General features: G+C 53.9%; 1 protein-coding gene across 1 annotated transcript in view; it reads right to left on the bottom strand.

The window, feature by feature from the left end:
- LOC102457460 (scavenger receptor cysteine-rich domain-containing protein DMBT1-like) overlaps positions 1-19,586 on the bottom strand; it is a 71,333-nt gene that overhangs the window by 38,038 nt on the left and 13,709 nt on the right. Inside the window, exons 2-4 of the mRNA XM_075914358.2 lie at positions 16,844-16,870; positions 15,346-15,675; positions 6,547-6,876 (exon numbers count right to left, since the gene is read on the bottom strand). Of these exons, the coding sequence (XP_075770473.2) occupies positions 6,547-6,876; positions 15,346-15,675; positions 16,844-16,870 (687 nt within the window). The remainder of the gene's footprint in view (positions 1-6,546; positions 6,877-15,345; positions 15,676-16,843; positions 16,871-19,586) is intronic.

The following is a 19,586-nucleotide window of genomic DNA, read 5'->3' as shown; positions in this document are numbered from 1 at the left end:
CCTTCTGGTTTCTTCCTTGTGAGGTCCCTTCCAGAGCTTTCAGCACTGCAGAGCCTGTGGAGAGAGCTTGAAAGCGATTGCTTACCTCTATAGCATCGGGGGATTCCTGTGCTGGCCTTTTTCCCCTTCTAGAAGTTACATGCTGCCAGTTCTCTTCTTGGTCACGTACTGCCCTCTCTGGCTCTTCTGCCTGCCGTGCTTGAAGGATTAAATGCTGCCTTCTATCGAGGAAGTCTTCATCCTCTCTGATCAAGCGTAGGGTTGACACTTGGGCCTCCAGTCCTCTAATTTTTCTTCCAAAATGTTGACCAGCTTGCACTTGGTGCAGATGAAATCTGTTCTTTCTTCCGGGAGGAAGACAAACATGGCACACGCCGTGCAGGTAACAACAGCAGCAGACCCATCATCAACCATCGCTGCTGTCCTGGAAAAGGGATTTAAAAAGAAAGGCAAGAGAACCTCCCGCCCTTCCCAACTCCCTCTCAAAACTCCCTGTGAGCACTCACCTGTTCGCAAGCTCCTTGGTCGCTTGCCCACTGCCTTATAAAGCCCCTCCCCCTACCAAGGCTCAGCCAATCAGCAGAGGCTTCTAGAATTCAAACTTTCATTAGAAGCCAACAGTTTCCACCTGCCAATCACAGCCAATCACAGCACAAACTCCATCAAGGGGAGGGGGAGGGGGAGGGGGAGGGCAGAGGGGAGGTGGGGAAAAAAAACCTCACTCTCAAACACAGGGGAAAATAAATAAATAAACAGACAAAAAACAAAAAAGCACACACACCAACCCTCACTCACAAACACAAGCTCAGCACACAGCAAGAAAGCCCCAAACACAACACCCACTTCCCTCAAGACTCCTCTATCTGCTTCTCCTCTATCTGGAGAACTCCCTCTCTAAAGCCTCACTCAAACAGGGAAAGAAAAAAAAAAACCCCCACACCACCACACGCCAAACAAACACAAGCTCAGCACACAGTAAGAAAGCCCCAATAACAAAACACACTTCCCTCAAGAGTCCTGTATCTGCTTCTCCTTCACCTGGAGAACGCCCTCTCAAAACTCCCTGTTAGCACTCACCTGTTCCACGAGGCATACAGCTAGTTCGGATTAGGAAGCCTAATCCGAACTAGCTAGTCCGTGCCTCGTGTAGCCGTGCGGCACGGGGTCCGAACTAGCCGGCATTTAAAAATGGCGCCGGCCGGCTTTATGCAAATGAAGCCCGGGAAATTCAAATCCCGGGCTTCATTTGCAACTCTGTATGACTACATTACCCCCCCAGTTCGAACTATGGGGGTAGTGTAGACATACCCTTAGAGACTAACAAAAGATGTATTTGGTATCATGAGCTTCCATGGGCACAGCCCACGAAATTCATCTGAAGATTCTTCTGAAGAAGTGGCCTCATGATACCATCTACATTTTTTGTTAGTCTCTAAGGGTACGTCTACACTACAGCGCTAATTCAAACTAACTTAGTTCGAATTAGTTAATTCGAACTAAGCTAATTCGAATTAGCGCAGCTAGACCTAAAAACTAGTTCGAATTAGCGTTTTGCTAATTCGAACTAGCATGTCCACATTGAGTGGACCCTGAACAGAGGTTAACGATGGCCGGAAGCAGTGCTGGCAGGGCATCAGAAGAGGACTTAGAGCGTGGAGATGCTGTCTCAGGCTAGCCGAGGGCTGTGCTTAAAGGGACCCGACCCCCACCCCGGACAGACAGTTCTCAGGGGTTCCCCGCTTGCAAAGCAGTCCTGGCTTGGATTGCCCGGAGTACCCACACTGGGCACATCACAGCACTCGGCCATCAGACCGGCTGCACTTGCCGCAGGCTGCCATCTGAGGAGAGGGGGCAATTGGGAGGCTGCAGGAGAGGTTCCACCCCCAGAAGCCCGCAGAGCCAGCCCAGTCCTCCCCATCGGGGGCTCGTACCCCATTCCTCCCTCACCTCCTTCCACTTACCCCTCCTTAGCCCCCCTTCCTGATGTACAAAATAAAGGACAATTGTGTTCAAAAATAGAATCTGTCTTTATTGAACAAAACTGGGGGAGACTGGGAAAAGGAGGTGGGAGAGGGGAAGAGAGAGGGTGGGAGAGGGGAGGGCAACTACAATGATGAGGGGTTTGGAACAGGTCCCATATGAAGAGAGGCTAAAGAGACTGGGACTTTTCAGCTTAGAAAAGAGGAGATGGAGGGGGTTATGATAGAGGTCTATTAAAGCACGAGAGGAGTGGAGAGGGTGCATACAGAAAAGGTCTTCATTAGTTCCCATAATAGAAGGACTAGAGGACACCAAAAGAAAGGAATGGGTAGCAGGCTTCAAACTAATAACAGAAAGTTCTTCTTCACAAAGCAAATAGTCAACCTGTGGAACTCCTTGCTGCAGGAGGCTGTGAAGGCTAGAACTAGAACAGAGTTTAAAGAGAAGTGAGATAAAGTGATGCAGGTTGGGTCCATGGAGTGGTATTAGCCAGGGGGTAGAAGTGGTGTCCCTGGCCAAAGTTTGTGGAAGGCTGGAGAGGGATGACACGAGACAAATGGCTTGGTCACTGTCTTCGGTCCATCCCCATCCAGGGTCCCTAGTGTTGGCCACTGTCGGCAGACAGGCTACTAGGCTAGATGGACCTTTGGTCTGACCCAGTACGGCCATTGTAAGCTCAGGGTTCAGGGTCAGGGGTCTCAGTGGACCACCTTGATTTTCATGCACACCTGCTCCTGGGTGGCCAGGCTGGCAGCTCTCTTGCCCTAGACGGCCACTTTCCTGTGCATAGTGCGGAGGTCGTGGATGAGGTCCATGATGGCTGCACTAGACCAGGCGGGTGCCCACCTCTTGTGGTCCCGGGCAAGCTCCCTGGAGCCGCCAGCCTGGTCCCGGGAAGAGGGGGAGGGCTGGGGGGCATCGGGTGGCTGGCTCGAGCCGTGCCAGGTGCAGGGTCTGCTAGCTGGGTGCTGGCAGTCTTGCACCTGGCACGGGCACTGTAGCCAGCCCATGCCCCTTTAAGGGGTCCGGGGCCGGGAGGGGGGCAGTAGAGTTTCCCTGGTGTTGGCTAGAGTGGCCACCAGGGAAAGCTGGGGAGGGCTAGCCTCCCACTAGTTCAAATTAAGGGGCTACACACCCCTTAATTCGAACTAGTAAGTTCGAACTAGGCTTAGTCCTCGTACAATGAGGTTTACCTAGTTCGAACTAAGCGCTCCCCTAGTTCGAATTAAGTTCGAACTAGCGGAGTGCTAGTGTAGCGCCTATGAAAGTTAATTCGAACTAACGTCCGTTAGTTGGAATTAACTTTGTAGTGTAGACATGCCCTAAGTTCCTCCCTAGATTGTCACTTCCCATTTTGTATGTACGGTTATAATCCCGTTACTGGTCCTGACGTTGTCCAATCCCACCTGTGTAAGGACTCACAGCTAAGTAGCTAATTTGGCATTTTGCCAGGGCAATAGGGTTAAGAGCCTGACACTTGGGCTACGGCTACACTGTAGCCTTCTTCCGGAAAAGCTTATGCAAATGAAACGCAGTGTGGAATATCACTGCGCTTCATTTGCATAATTAATTAGCAGCTGCTTTTGCGCAAGAGGCTTTTGCGCAAAAAGGAGCTGTGTAGATGGCTCCTTTTTGTGCAAACCCCCTGTCTTGCTCAAGAGCCATTCTTCCAAGAGCAGCTACTCTTGGCCAGCTAGGGAAGAGATAGAGCCTGTAGTGCCTTCCTCACAGGGCCTGTTGGGCCAGGTCAGAAGACAGGAGCCATGGGGAGACAGACAGCATGGGGCTGCTGAGTGGTCAGAGAAGGGCTCGTAAGGGCTAATGGGGAAGGACAGACTGGGACAGAGGCTGCATGGGAGTGAAGATGGAGGCCCAGAAGGTGATATAGGACCACACTGGGGAGGGGTGATGACTGAGAAGGAGCACAGAGACACATGGGGACAGAGGGTGCAGGGCAATATAGAGACAGGGAGTGGCTAAGTGGGGGGCAGAGACACACATGGGAATAGGGATTGAGGGAGTGGATGTCTGAATGAGGACGGAAGGACACATGGGGACGGGACAGATGTATCTGACTGAATGGGAGAGGCTGGGATCAGCCAGCATCTGGCGAGGGAAAACTCCCTAACAGTCCCTCCACACGTCTCACCCCTAAAAACCTATTACCTACTTTTCCCACCCATAGGGAGCAGCCCTCTGTAGGGTATGTCTACACTACAGAGTTTTGTCAGAAAAACGGCCGTTTTTCCGACAAAACTTGAGATATGTCCACACTGCAATTGCATTCTTTCGAAAGAAAACCGAAAGAACAGAGGGGTTTTCCCGATGGCGGTACGCCTCTTTCTATGAGGAAGAACGCCTTTTCCAAATGAGCTCGTTCAGAAAAAGGCGTGTGTGGACAAGGAAGAGGGTTTTCTTTCGAAAGAAGAAGCCTCCAGGAAATAACACAGGTGAACTGGTGGACACTCCGTCCCAAGTAATCACAACTCTATAGTTCTTGTCTCCTGGCCCCTCTTAAAGCTTCAGGCACCATGAACAAGCTTTGTGGCAGGAAGCCGGCCTAGGAGCAGCACCTGACTGTGCGGTTCTCCCTGCCACAGGCCTGCTCACCCATGGCCCAGCCACAAGCCCCTTGAGATTCCTCTGGTCCTCGCAGGGAGCAGCCCCAGGGGTCCTAGAACCCACCTTGGGGGACCAAGAGGTGGGCACCCTCCTGGCCCGGAGCGGAGATTCTGTCCCTCCTCGAGCTGTTGGGTGAGGAGGAGACATTGCAGGATCTCTGCTCCAAGGCCGCAACAGGGACATTTATGGCCGGATGGCTGAGTCCCTGGAGGAGCACAGACACCCACCCTGGACCTTAGACCTAGGTGTAAAGTGTCAAATTTAAGCATGAATGACAGTTCAGAGGATTCTCTTTCAAGTCTGGTGTTAAAATGTCTCAACAAAGACGCTAATTATCGTACCCATTACAAAGATAGCTTCCCCAATTATCACCTCTAATATCGTTAGCTCACAGACATTTACCTCCCCCCCATCCCCTCTCTGTTCGGAAATTTGATTTGTCCTTTTCATATGTGTTCATTTTTTTGATTGTATCCTTTGGTATATATGGTTGTGCCAATTTTCTTCCACTATTTGATCTGAGGAAGTGGGTCTGGCCCACGAAAGCTCATCACCTAATAAACCATCTTGTTAGTCTTTAAAGTGCTACATAGTCCTGTTTTTTGTTTCAGCTACCCCAGACTAACACGGCTACATTTCTATTACTATTTGGCAGTATGGACGCTTTCTTTTGAAAGATGTTTTTTCAGAAGATCTCTTCCGAAAAAACTTCTTTCGAAAGAAGCTTGCAGTCTAGACATAGCCTAAGTTCACACCCAGGCTCCTTTCCAGCAATTCCTTCCCTCTCCCTTCGTTCTTCTGTTATCCCTGACTCCCCCCAGCCTTAGCATTGCCTCTGAGGGGTATGGGAAATACAGTTCTGTATTATAGTTTAAATGAATTATTATTCAGAGTTCTGAATTAATATGCCTAGCAGGGAATCCATTTGTCAAAAAAAAAAACATTTACTGACTCTTTTTTGCTGTCTATAGTGTTACAGACTTATCTGCTGACAGGTTTTTTTTTTAAACCAAGATAATTGAAACAGGTGTGATTATCTTGTGATATTTTGACAAACAAAGTATAAAGAACTAGAGGCTTTACCTGGTGTTGCTTGGGTCCTTAACTGAAATACTTTTTGTTTTTCTTCATTTGAATCAGTGCTCTAGGGTGGGGCTGGGGATGAGGGGTTCAGGGTGCAGGCTGCCCTAGGGAGAGAGGACAACCCCAGCCCTCTGCCACCGCAGCAGCTTGGGGCCAGGGAAGAGGTGCCTCTCCATGGCTGCAGCAGCTGCAGTGGGCACAGCAAGGAAAGGGTTGCATATCCCCCAGCTGGGGGACAGACAGACACACATACAGACACACTCTCTGAAATATGTAGTAGATAGATGTCTCTTTCTCCACCCAGGCCCTTTGCTGCCCCAGTGAGGCTATGGCTGTCCTGATCCCCGTCTCTGGCCCCTTGTGGCTCTCCTATGATCGTTATACAGTATATTTGTGCCTTCCAGCAAACCTCTTCATTTCCCTTTTATGAGAAACTATCGAATTCCAGGCACATCCCATTGTCCTGGCACAACCAAACCTTGACTTTGCTTTAAGTTATGATAAGAGGAAGCTGCATATCAAATTTGGTGGCCCTAGCTCTTACGAGGGGTTACTAGGAGTAGTAAGGAGCTCTTCCCATTTAGGAGTAGTTCTTGAACAAAGAAACTCACAGACAGATACACACAAACGCTCCCAAATATATAGACTATTTTGCAGAATTCTCAATGTCGTGTGCAGAATGTTTCATTTTTCAGTGTGGAATCCACCCAGGAGTAATATCTCTCTCCCTGCAGCACAGCCTTTGGCACCTCATTGGGACACTGTGGTCACCATTGACTCAAGCAACAAAGCCAGGACTATGCTAAAATCTTCCCAGCCTGTTCCAGACAGCACCCCTGTGATGTGACGGAGGAGGGTTACCTGAGCACACAACACTGGCATCTTCTCCATGGTGACAGTTACTCTTTCCCCACGGCCGAGCCCTGCAATCGGAGAGGGCAGCTTCAGCCCCTGTGCAGTTAACCTCGTCCAGCCAGATGGTGTCAGAACCTCTCCCAAACTGAGCGCTCCCTAGGGCTGCTACCGCCGTCCCGCAGCTCAGCTGCCGGCACACGACTCCAGCATCAGTTAAGTCCCAGTCATCATCACACACGGTTCCCCACTGATGGTTGTGAAGCACCTCGACTCGCCCGGCGCAGCGATTGGGGCCGTTCACCAGCCGGAGAAGACCTGGGTCCGGAATGATCGTGTCTGCAATTGCAATAAACACTCAAGGAAATTCCTGTGCACCCAGTCACAAGTGATGCTGATGAATGAATCCTTACCACAGATAGGTGAGACTGGCCTCCTCATACAGCTACTACTTGCCCAGGGCTCAGTCCTCTCCACTGACATGCTGCCACTGCTGGGGTGGGACATGGCAGCTTAGAGTCAGGGCACAGAAATATGGTGACTGCGCATGACAGGAATTTGGGGGAAATGTGTCCAGTCAGAGCTGTGGGGACATCAGAGGTTCAGGACTAATTTTCTGAGGTGCAAATTGTCCTGCATGGCTGAGTTAGGTGCTTAACTCTTGATAAAGTACTCCTGGATTTCTAGTTCCCAGGAGTGTCTGCTATCATAGAATCATAGAATACTAGTAATTGAACGGACTTCAAGACTTCAAGTCCAGCCTCCTTGGTCCTCACAGCTGGACCAAGGACCATTTAGATCATCCCTGACAGATCTCCAGTGCTGGAGATTCCACAACCTCCCTAGGTAATTTATTCCAGTGCTTAAGCACCCTGACAGGAAGATTTTCCTAATGTGCAACCTAAACCTCCCTTGCTGCGATTAAAGCCCATTGCTTCTTGTCCTATCCTCAAAGGTCGAGGAGAACAATTTTTCTCCCTCCTCCTTGCAACACCCTTTTAGGTACTTGAAAACTGTTATCAAGTCATTCTTCTGCTCTGCTCTGTGCTGATTAGGCCTCAGTTGGAGTATTGTGTCCAGTTCTGGACACCACATTTCAAGAAAGATATGGAGAAATTGGAAAAGGTCCAGAGAAGAGCAACAAGAATGATTCAAGGTCTAGAGAACATGGGCTATGAAGGAAGACTGGAAGAATTGGGCTTGTTTAGTTCAGAAAAGAGAAGACTGAGGGGGGACATGAAAGCGGTTTTCAGGTATCTAAAAGGGTGTTAGAAGGAGGAGGGAGAAAAATTGTACATCTTGGCCTCTGAGGATAGAACAAGAAGCAATGGGGTTAAACTGCAGCAAGGGAAGTTTAGGTTGGACATTAGGAAAAAGTTCCTACCTGTCAGGGTGGTTAAATATTGGAATGGGTTGCCTAGGGAGGTTGTGGAATCTCCATCTCTGGAGATATTTAAGAGCAGGTTAAATAAATGTCTATCCGGGATGGTCTAGAGTCTAGACAGTGCTGGGTCCTGCCATGAGGGCAGGGGACTGGACTCAATGACCTCTCAAGGTCCCTTCCAGTTCTAGTGTTCTATGTTTCTATGTCCCCTCTCAGTCTTCTCTTTTATACAGTAAACAAACCCAGTTCTTTCAGTCATCAGTCACAGGTAATGTCTTCTAGACCAGGGGTCAGGTTTTAATGGGGGCTCTCCAAGATTTTGGCAAGTGCTTAAGGGCTGTATTTCTACCAAGGGAGCTTGAGGTCTGGGACAGAGGCTGGGTGCAGAAGGGAGCTTGGGGGTAGGAGACTAGTGTGCAGGGGGTGAGTGGAGTCTGAGAGGGAGTTTGGGTGAAGGAGGGGGTTGTGACGGAGGGGGTTGGGATCTGGGGCAGAGGCTTGGGGTGCAGAGTACAGAAGAGAGTATGGGTGCCAGAGAGGATTCTGGCCTGGGGGAAGGGTGTAGGAGGGGGTGCTGGGTCTGGGAGGGAGTTGTGACCTGGGTGAAAGGGGTACAGAGGGTTTGGGTGGTGGCCTAGGCAGGTAGTTGGGGGAAGGAGGGAAGAGAGCAGGGGTGCCAGAGTCAGGCTCTGGCTGGGAGGCGCTTACCTAGGCAGCTCCCAGCCAGCAGCCCTGCAGGAACCTGAAGGCTGCAATCGCAAGCTGCTCCACATGGCTCTGCTCCAGGAAGGATGAAGGGGTGGGAGGAGGGAGGGAGGAGGCTTGATTGACTGCCCCTGCTGCCAGCAAAATATCTCAGCTGCTATTGGTCGGAAACTTTCCAATGGGAGCTGAGAGGCAGAGCACAAAGCCTGCTTCACCCAAACTCCCTCTCAGACTCCACTCATCCCCTGCACACTAGTCTCCTACCCCCAAGCTCCCTTCTGCACCCAGCCTCTGTCCCAGACCTCAAGCCTCCTCCTCCCAGAATAGAGAAGCTACATTTAAAGTAGCTGCCGCTGCGCCGCGCCTAAGGGTGCCAATGAGGCAGCCATGGGCTGGATCTGGTGGGTTGGTGGGGCAGATTCGGCCCACTGGCAGCCGCTTGCCCACCTCTGCTCTAGGCCTTTAATCATTTTTGTTGCTCTTCTCTAGACACTCTCCAATTTCTTAACATCTTTCTTGAAATGAGGTGCCCAGAGCTGGGCACAGTACTCCAGCTGAGGCCTAATCAGCGCAGAGGAGAATGGAAAAAATGGTTACTTACCCCTGTAAGGTTGTTCTTCGAGATGTGTCCATTCCACGTAGGTATGTGTGCGCTGTGTGCACGTGTTGTCGGAGGATTTTCCCTTAGCAGTACCGGTTGGGCCAGTAGGGGAGCCCCCTGAAGTGGCGCTGATAAACCGGCTAAGATATACACCTGCTGGCCCTCCAACCCATTGGTTCCTTCTTACCAGACTACCCCAAAGGAGGGGAGGTGGACGGGATTTGGAATGGACATGACAACACATCTAGAAGAACAACAGTTACGAAAGGTAAGTAACTGTTTCTTCTTCTTCGAGTGATTGCTCATGACCATTCCACGTAGGTGACTCCAAAGCAGAAAGCCAGGAGGTGGGATCGGAGTCCTAACCTTCAACTGAGTGTAGGACAGACCTGCCTAGGGCTGTATCCTCCCTAGCCTGATGAGCCAGTGCATAATGGTTGGCAAAGGTGTCTTCTTCTTAAACCCTTGTACTCCGAGTGGAGCATAGGTCATCTACAAGTCTCCTCCACTTCACTCTGTCTCGAGACAAAACTTCTAGCTGACTCCAGGAGTACCTCAGTTGTTGTCCTTCAATCTCAGTAGATCTTCTCCACGTTGTCCAAGGTCTTCCTCTTTTGCGTTTTCCTTGCAGGTTCCGTGTGAGAGCTTGACGGATTTTGCTGAATGATGGTTTTCTGAGAGTGTGGCCTAGCCATCCCCACTTTCTTCTCTTGATTTGAACGTCAAGTGGTTCTTGTCCTACTCTGTTCCAAAGCTCCTCATTTGTGACAAAGTCTTGCCGTTTGATGTGAAGGATGTACCTCAGGCATCTGTTTATGAATGTCTGTAACTTGTGATTTGAAGACTTTTTAGTACGCCAGGTCTCGCATCCATACAAGAGCACACTCTTCACATTTATGTTGAAGATTCACAGTTTCGTCTTCACAGATATTATTTGTGAACTCCATATGGGATGAAGAGTCTTGAATGAAGCTGGCGCTTTCCCTATCCTAGCATGGATATCCTTGTCTGTTCCTCCATCTCTGCCCATAATATTCCCCAAGTAGATGAACTGCTCCACATCTTCCAGGTCGTCCCCTCCCAGTGTGATGGTGTTGTTGTTGGACTGGTTGATCCTCATTGTCTTGGTCTTTCCCTCGTGAATGCTCAGTCCAATCACTAGGCCTGAGCCTTAGTGGAGTGGCCTGTGATGGACGGCACTGGCACCCCGACCAGCTCATAACACTCCTTAATACAGGAAGAGATCCACTGTGTGGAAACCAGCTTCCCTGTCAACTGTTCCACCATTGCAACAAACAGCTGAGAGGACTTGTGGAAGGGCCTTGTCCTATCTATATAATACTCCAAAGCTCTCCTGATATCTAGCGTGTGTAATGTTTGTTCTTTGCCCGAAGCATGGGGCTTAGGGTAAAATACTGGGAGGAAAATGTCTTGGGAGACATGGAAATGAGACACTACCTTTTGCAGGAATGCTGGGTGGGGATGTAACCTAAGCTTATCCTCAAAGAAGACTGTATAGGGAGGGTCCGAAGTGAGGGCCCTCAGCTCAGATACCTGTCTAGCCGGCATGATAGCCACCAGGAAGGTTACATTCCAGGAAAGGTGCAGTAGCGAACACAATGTGAGGGGCTCAAAGGGGGGGCCCTTAAGTTCAGTCAGGACCAGTTTGAGGTCCCACTGAGGTACAGGTTGACGCATATGCGGGTAGAGCCTATCCAAGCCCTTCAGAAAGCAGTGGACCATTGGGTCTGCGAAGAGCGTCTTGCCCCATGAAAGCCAAGGTGGAAGGCTGAAATGGCCGCTAAGTGCACCTTAACTGATGAGGAGGATAATCCCTGAACTCTAAGGTCCAGAAGGTGGTCTAGGACCAGTGGGACCTGGGCATCCCTAGGTGACACCCCTCTGTGAAGAATGGAGAAGCGCCTCCACTTAGCTAGGGAGGTGGCCCTAGTAGAGGGGTTCCTACTTCCCAACAGCACTTCCTGCACCTGCTCTGAGCATTGCAGTTCTGCTGCTGTCAGCCGCAGAGCTTCCAGCCCATTGAGTGCAGGGACCGCAGGTTCGGGTGGCAGAGCCTGCCGAAGTCCTGTTATCACATCCAGGTCCAGCAGTAGGGCTATTGGCCACTTGCAGGACAGGCTCAGAAGGGACATGCACCAATGCTGCCTCAGCCACACCAGTGCAATGAGTATCAGCGAGGCCCTGAACTCCTGCACCCGTAGGAACACAATGGGAAGGGCGGGAACACATAAAGTAGTCCCTGGGCCAGGGACGATGAGCACATCTCCCAGAGACTCTCAACCCAGCCCCATGAGGGAGCAGAATCTGGGGCACTTCCTGTTCTGGCGGGTCACAAACAGGTCCAGGAGGGGAAACTCCCACCTATAGAAAATTTGGAGGGTCACATCCTCCCTGAGAGACCATTCGTGTCCGGAGTGAGAGCTGGTCTGCTAAGGTGTTCTGAGACCCCAGATAGGCAGCAATTGGGTGGATAACCTCCCCAATCACAGCTCCCAAGAGCTGGAGGGCTTCCCAACCTGCCTGTTTATGTACAAGACCACGGAGTTGTTGTTGGATAGGATCAGAACCGTCCCTCCTCTGGGCCTGGGGAGAAAAGCCTGACAGGTGAGGCGGACCGCCTGCAGCTCCCTGATATTAATGTGTAGGGAGAGGTCTTCCTGCGACCACATAACCTGGGTCCTCCCGGGAGATTACCCTGCACTCCTCTGCGAGGGACTTAAACTCTGAACAGGAGACCCTGGGGAGCACCTCAGCAAATGTGTCCATAGTCGCCCAAGTATTGTACGCAGAGCAGCTCAGCAGATCCTGCTGGTTCGCTATGCAGAGCTGCAGGCCTCCCGAGGTATAGGTCTTCCTGCCCAGGAGAGCCATCTTTTTGGTCTCCCTGTTTTTTGTTGGCCTTGCCTCTCCCTCTGGCTGACGCCTGAACAACCAGCGACCTCGGGGGCAGGTGGGAGAAGAGAAGTTCAGTCCCCTTCTGTGGCACAAAGTATCTCCTCTCGGCCTGTTTATCAGTTGGCAGGATGGAGGCCGGGTCTACCAGAGGGTCTTTGTGATTTTTGTGCTGGTTTTGTTGATGGACAAAGCCACTCTGCCAGCCTGAACCCCCAGGCTCTGGGCCAGGCGATGGAGGAGATCCTGATGAGATCTCGAGTCCATAGCTGGCATGGATGGGAGGGCCCCGCCAAGAGCTTCCTAGGGCGAGGAAGATGACAATCCCTTCATGCCCACAACCCCTGAGTCAGTTGCTTGCAATGGGGCCTGAGAAGCCACTGGCAAGGCCACTGTTAGTGGGCTGGGCAACAGATGGGCCCCTCTCTATCTATGGCCCAGGCGAGGCTTGCCCCGGAAAGAGAGACTGCTCCGACACTAGGGAGTGGGTTTGTTGGGTCGCCGACGGGGGAACCCTGGGTCCCAAGTAGGCCGACCCTGGCCCAAAGGGACCCACATCCTGGCCTTGGTAACAGGCCCAGGAAGTCCAGAAAGGCAACTGCACAGGCACCTGTAGCTGAGGGGGCCGAGACTGTAGCACGCCTGGGGTGAGCTGTGGCCAAGGCTGGTGCTGCTGCTGGGCGGGGTGCGCTCATGTACTGCGGTGCCGGGACCAGTGGCAGGAGTAGGAGCGGAGCCATGACCTCGATCCAAAGCCCTGCGAAGACCAAATCAATTCTGCCTCTGAATTGGTTGAGTACTCAGATGTCAACCAGGTGCAGAAATAGTGGCAGTCAGCGACCCCCATTGCGGGGCGTGCCATGCTTCAGGCTTCCCTCGGTGGACTGGGATCTCTGCACGAGCGGGAGCAGTGTGGACCCGACCACAATGGTCTGGGTGCTGAGCTCGTCGGTGCCACATGTCCCGCCTGGGGGTGCACGGAGGGCACATGCCTTGCAGGAGACCTGCCCCGGCTAGGTCTCCTCCAATTCTGCAGCACTGGGGACTGAGAGCAGTGTCAAGGCCTGTGCAGTGCCGGAGAGGCACACCAGTGACTAGGTGCCTCCTGCACCGAAGCCAGTGCGCTTTGGGTAGCCAGTGCCGGGTCGGACGCTGGTTCCGGACGCAGTGCCGCCTCCATTAGGATGATCTTGAGACGGGACTCCCTCTCTCATTTAGAGACCAGTTTGAAGCCTTTGCAGATTTTACAGGCCTCAGACAGATTAAATTTTCTGCGGCACTTGAGGCAGGCTCTGTGGGGGTCCCTTTAAGCCTTGGGGACTCGGCATGCCCCACTGGTCACGCTGAGGACCCGAAGGAAGCCCCGTGCCTAAAACTGTGCACTAAATACCGCACTTAACTATCAACTGCTAGACAAAACAATAAATTGTGAAAAACTTTAAGGTCAGACTAAACTACTAAGATGAACTGCTCAGAGGCGATTGCAGAGCACGAGCAAAACACGTTCCAACGACCGATGCTCGCGAACGGTAAGAAGGAATCGAGGGGGTGGAGAGCCAGCAGGGGTATATATTAGCCGGTTTATCAATCACTCCAGTGTCACACTGTTGACTCCTATTTAGCTTGCGGTCCACAATGACCCCTAAATCCCTTTCTGCAGGACTCCTTCCTAGACTGTCGCTTCCCGTTCTGTATGTGTGAGACTGATTGTTCCTCCCTAAGCGGAGCACTTTGCATTTGTCCTTATTAAACTTCATCCTATTTACCTCAGACCATTTCTCCAGTTTGCCCAGATCAGTTTGAATTCTGTCCCTTCCTCCAAAGCACTTGCAACCCCTCCCAGCTTGGTCCATCTGCAAACTTTATAAGCGTCCTCTCTATGCCAATATCTAAATGGTTGCTGAAGATATTGAATAGAACCGGTTCCAAAACAGACCCCTGCAGAACTCCGCTTGTTATGTCCTTCCAGCATGACTGTGAACCATTGATAACTACTCTGTGAGAATGGTTATCCAGCCAGTGCCGCACCCACCCTATAGTGGCCCCATCTAAGTTGTATTGCCCTGGTTTATTGATAAGAAGGTCATGAGAGACTGTATCAAATGCCTCACTAATTTTTGTTTGACACCAAGTCCTACAGCTGGGAGCCAGGAAAGGACGGGGAGAGTCAGAGTGATCAGAGAGGGGGAGGGCCTCTCACTATGCCCCATGCCCTCTCACTCTGCAGCTGACACCCCCTAGCTCAGGTGTGGGCAAAAGGGCCTCCCTGGGCCGGATCTGGCCCACAAAGCAGGTTGATCCAGCCCGCAGAGGCCCTACTGCTCCCCCACCCCCAGGCCAATCAGTGCCTGGGGGTGGGGGAAAGTGTGCAAAGTTTCCTCCACCCTGCCCCTGGCCTGCAAGGAGCATGTGGTACTTAGAAGTGCCATGTGCTCCTGGCAGGGCGGGAGACTTCGCGTGCTCCCCTGTTCCCAAGCCCTGATTGGTCTGGGGGCAGAAGGGAGAGTGCACAAAGTCTCCTCCCACCACCAGGGGCAAGGGCACCTAGGGGGAACCTCTGGAGGGGCAAAGACTTCACATGCTCCCCCACCCACAGACCAATCATGATCTGTGAGTGGGGAAGAAGGGAAGTATCTGGCCCCGCCCCTTCTGCTTGAGGTCCCGCCCCTTCCAGAGTGGCCTGGGGTGACTGCAAAAATTTCTGAAGTGGCCCCCGGTAAAAAATTATTGTGCACCCCTGCCCTAGTTCCATTCTAGGTACAGTGACCATGTTTTCTGAACCAAATTTAGGGACACATTGGCCACGCCCCTGACTGCTGTTAGTCACACCCCTGAGCCCCATTAGCCACGCCCCCTGCCATAAGAAGTCCCTCCCCTGGAGGTAGTACTGCCGAGGTCGAGATAGACACATGACTAGAAGAAAGGCTGTCATACGACCCCTCTAAGAACGCCTCCCATCACCATCCTACCAATAGGGATGAGTTTGGCACCCAGAGGACCCCCCATGAAACTAGCCTGAAATTGCATTAGCCCAATTTGCATTGCATTTACTCAGGGGGAGAGGCTGGGAGAAGTGTTCCCTTCAGCACATGCCCTCAGTGCTGCGCTGGTTCACGGGAATTCAGACGGGGAAGCAGAGACTGGGCTGAAACCTTCTGAATCTGCTCCCTGCAGCACCCGCCGTGAGATGGGAGACAGGGCTCACCTGAGCACTCCACGCTGGCGTCTTCCACATGGTTACAGTTGTGCTCTCCCCAAGGCTTAGCCCTGCATTCAGAGAGGGCAACTTCCGTCCCGGTGCAGTTGACCTCGTCCAGCCAGATACGGCCAGTTCCATGTCCAAAGCGAGACCCGTGTGGGGCTGCTAGCGCCGTCCCGCAGCCCAGCTGCCGGCACACGACTCTGGCCTCGGTTAAATCCCAGCCGTCATCACACACGGTTCCCCACTGCTGGTCGTGCAGCACCTCGACTCTCCCAGCGCAGCGACTTGAGCCGTTCGACAGCCGGAGCTGAGCTACTTCTGGACTGCCTGAGTCTGCAACACCCAAAGGGACAGACACTCAGGGCTAGGTAGAGGGAAGGAACAAGGGGCTTTTCTCCTGCCGTTTGCTCTGGATCCCATTCAGCCCCAGTGTAGCGGACTGGCTGGCTCGGGGGGTGAGAATAGGACACTTGGGCTTCCCCTCAGGAGGTCACCAGCCCTGATCCAGCCCCAGCCTGGGGGAAGGGCTGACTGGTGGGGCAGAGAATGGGACACAGGGGTTTTCCTCCTAGGGGACGCTGGTCCCTCAGTCTGTGCGAGGGGGATGAGCTGATGCAGTAGGTTGGGGGAAGGAGACCCAGTCCTCGACTGGCCCCAGCTCAGGCAGGGCAGTGGCTGGCGTGGTGGGAGCAGGCACTGGGCTTTCACAGCTGGGGCCCTGGTTCCAAGCTGGCAGTGCCTGGCAGTGGCAGCCAGTGCAGCTCTCTGGTGCCCAGTGTGTGAAATGAGCGGCTGGGGAGAATTTCCCTTGTGCCCGGGCAGGTGTGTGCCGCCCGGCCCAGCCTCAGTCTGAGCGGCTCCCAGGCGAGGGGCGAGGGACTAAATGGTCAGGAGACTGAACTGCCCTTCGCCCTTGTCTGGGCTCTCTCCCCATCTGCGCCCTGATGCCCAGCACGACAGGGCTGTAGAGTTCCCCCAAAGCCCCTGTCTGGGCTCCACTGAATTCCGCAGTGTCCATCCTGAGCATTGCCCTGGTGCTGAAGGTGCCAGCAGCCTGGGTCCCGGTATCCCACCCCCAGCAATCACAGGCCCCAGCTGGTGCGACACCCAGCCCCCAGCTGTCAGCACACAGCACCTCCACTGGCCCAGGGCAGGGCCACGTGCTAACCACAGTCGGGCTGAGCTGGAATGGCTCTAACAATCACGAAAGCTAAATCTGTTGGGGCAGATCTTACCCCCGGGTAAATCTAGGGTCACCCTGGACTGACACAGCACAGCCAGGAGCTGCCAGAGCCCAAACATCAATTGGTCTTGCTGGGTACAAAGGAGCCCTCAGGACCCTGGGTAGCCTGCACATTTCCACTGGGGCCCGACAGCCAGAATGCCCTGTCAGGGGCAGAATTTGAACACGAATAAATAACCATAACTCTGCCCTTCATCACTCTGATTTATAAGAAACACACGGACTGATCCTGCACCCTCTGCCTGTGTTCGTACCTACCTGCCACAGGGAATCCGGTCATGGAAGCTGAAAGAAAGCAAAGAGCTGAGGTGAGTCTCTGTGGCTGGACATTGTGGGGATGTGCAAAGGCTGCCTGAGCGAGCGCTCCCCTGCCATCTCGTGATGCGCGGGAGGAAAGGCTTCAGCCGCTCACTTGCTGTATTTCAGTGACTTGGCCCCCGCCCGGGCAGTGGTTTGCCTGCACCCATGGGGGAGCCCCTCCTGCCGGCGTCGGTAGCATCTACACGGAAGCGCTGCTGCTGCCGAGCTGCCACAGGGCCGCTGCAATGTTCCAAGTGCAGACGAGCCCGAAGCAGCTGGCAGATGGCAAGACCTGGTGAGCGGCGACTGAGCCAGTGACACAGCACCAGGCCTTCCAGGCCAAGCCGCCTGATTTCACACGGCCTACATCGCTGAGGGGCCCACACGCCCTGCTCCCCTCAGGCCTGCCTGGGGCTAGCGACCCCCTGCCCTGGAGTGCGACAGCCCCACACGCCCTGCTCCCCTCAGGCCTGGCTGGGGCTAGTGACCCCCTGCTCTGGAGTGCGACAGCCCCACACACCCTGCTCCCCTCAGGCCTGGCTGGGGCTAGTGTCCCCCTGCCCTGGAGTGCGACAGCCCCACACGCCCTGCTCTCCTCAGGCCTGGCTGGGGCTAGCGACCCCCTGCCCTGGAGTGCGACAGCCCCACACGCCCTGCTCCCCTCGGGCCTGGCTGGGGCTAGTGACCCCCTGCCCTGGAGTGCGACAGCCCCACACACCCTGCTCCCCTCAGGCCTGGCTGGGGCTAGTGACCCCCTGCCCTGGAGTGCGACAGCCCCACACGCCCTGCTCCCCTCAGGCCTGGCTGGGGCTAGCGACCCCCTGCCCTGGAGTGTGACAGCCCCACACACCCTGCTCACCTCAGGCCTGGCTGGGGCTAGCGTCCCCCTGCCCTGGAGTGTGACAGCCCCACACACCCTGCTCCCCTCAGGCCTGGCTGGGGCTAGTGTCCCCCTGCCCTGGAGTGTGACAGTCCCATACACCCTGCTCCCCTCAGGCCTGGCTGGGGCTAGCGACCCCCTGCCCTGGAGTGCGACAGCCCCACACGCCCTGCTCCCCTCAGGCCTGGCTGGGGCTAGTGTCCCCCTGCCCTGGAGTGCGACAGCCCCACACACCCTGCTCCCCTCAGGCCTGGCTGGGGCTAGCGTCCCCCTGCCCTGGAGTGTGACAGCCCCACACACCCTGCTCCCCTCAGGCCTGGCTGGGGCTAGCGACCCCCTGCCCTGGAGTGCGACAGCCCCACACACCCTGCTCCCCTCAGGCCTGGCTGGGGCTAGCGACCCCCTGCCCTGGAGTGTGACAGCCCCACACGCCCTGCTCCCCTCAGGCCTGGCTGGGGCTAGCGTCCCCCTGCCCTGGAGTGCGACAGCCCCACACGCCCTGTAGTGGAACCCAAAAGTGTTATTCGGCCCAGCCACTAGGTGACAATGTGTAAAATACCTTATGTAAATCTATCCTCAGCCAGGCCTGGAAGAGCCTTAAAGGGTCGTGGTGTGTAAAAGTAAGCTCTGTGACCAGGGGCGGCCCTAGACTAGTTGCCAGCAACTGGCGCCCCAGGCGCCCCATGCAATCAGCGCCCCCACCTCCAAACCCCTCAATGATATTGCGCCACCATTTGTCACCCCATTTGACTTGGTGCCCTAGGTGACCGCCATGTCTGCTACAGAAGGACACAGCATGGGGTCTGGAGTAAACTATGCACAGAAACAGAAGGGACAAAGCTACAGAGGTTACAGGAGCTTGTCCCCATGCCACTCTTCAGTGCCTCAGAGAACTTCAGCTTTGACAAACTTCACCATGGCCAGAATGGAAATAAGATTGCAGAAGATTTCACATTGCTGCCAAGCTGCACAAAGAAACTGGAGAGATGCAGGAATCTTCTTTAATGTAGGCCGGGGGTGGGCAATAATATTTGTTGGGGGAGCCGGTCCAAGATTTTGGAAAGTGGTTGAGGGCTGCACTCTTCCATGATATTAATGGAGGAGATGCAGGGTCTGGGATGGAGGTTGGGTGCAGAAGGGAGCTTGGGGTAAAGGGCTGGGGTACAGGAGGGAGAATGGAGTCTGGGAGGGAGTTTGGATGAAGGAGGCAGTTTGTGACCTAGGGTAGGGGACTGGAGTGCAGGGGTTTGGGATGTGACCCAGAGCAGGAGGGGATTGTGATCTGGGGCAGGAGATTGGAGTGCCAGATCTGGTAGGGGGTATGGATGTAAGAGGGGGGGCAGAGGGTTTGGGTACGTTGATTGGGGTGCAGAGGGTTGGGGAAGGGAAGAGCTGGGGGCCAAGAGGCAGGTTCTGTCCAGGAAACTTAGCAGCCAGCAGCCAAACCAGCCTGCCTGCCTGTAGAGTTAAGTCTTGCAGAGCTTAAAATGTTTCCCAGCCAGCCAGCCAGCCTTCCTACCTGCCTGCCTGGCCATGCGCTTGTGTGAATAACTGAGCCAAGGAGAGGAGGCATGGTTCTTCATGGCTGCCTGTTATTCAAACAGGCAGCTCCTATTGGCCAATTTCTGACCAGAAACCGGCCAATGGGATTGTGCTAGGGGCGGGAGCAGCTCCTGAAGTTTTCCTTCCTCCCCTCCAGTTTTGAAATAGAAACGGGGTCCAGCAGCCACATTTCTGAACAGCATGTGGGGCTGTGGGGCAAGCAGGGGAGCCTCCACGGGCCAAATCCAGTGGCTTGGCAGGCCAGATGTGGTGATTCTG

Source organism: Pelodiscus sinensis, chromosome 18 (genome assembly GCF_052426305.1).
Source record: "Pelodiscus sinensis isolate ZL-2025 chromosome 18, ASM5242630v1, whole genome shotgun sequence".
NCBI lineage: Eukaryota > Metazoa > Chordata > Testudines > Trionychidae > Pelodiscus > Pelodiscus sinensis.
This window is presented reverse-complemented; position numbering and strand designations above follow the sequence as displayed.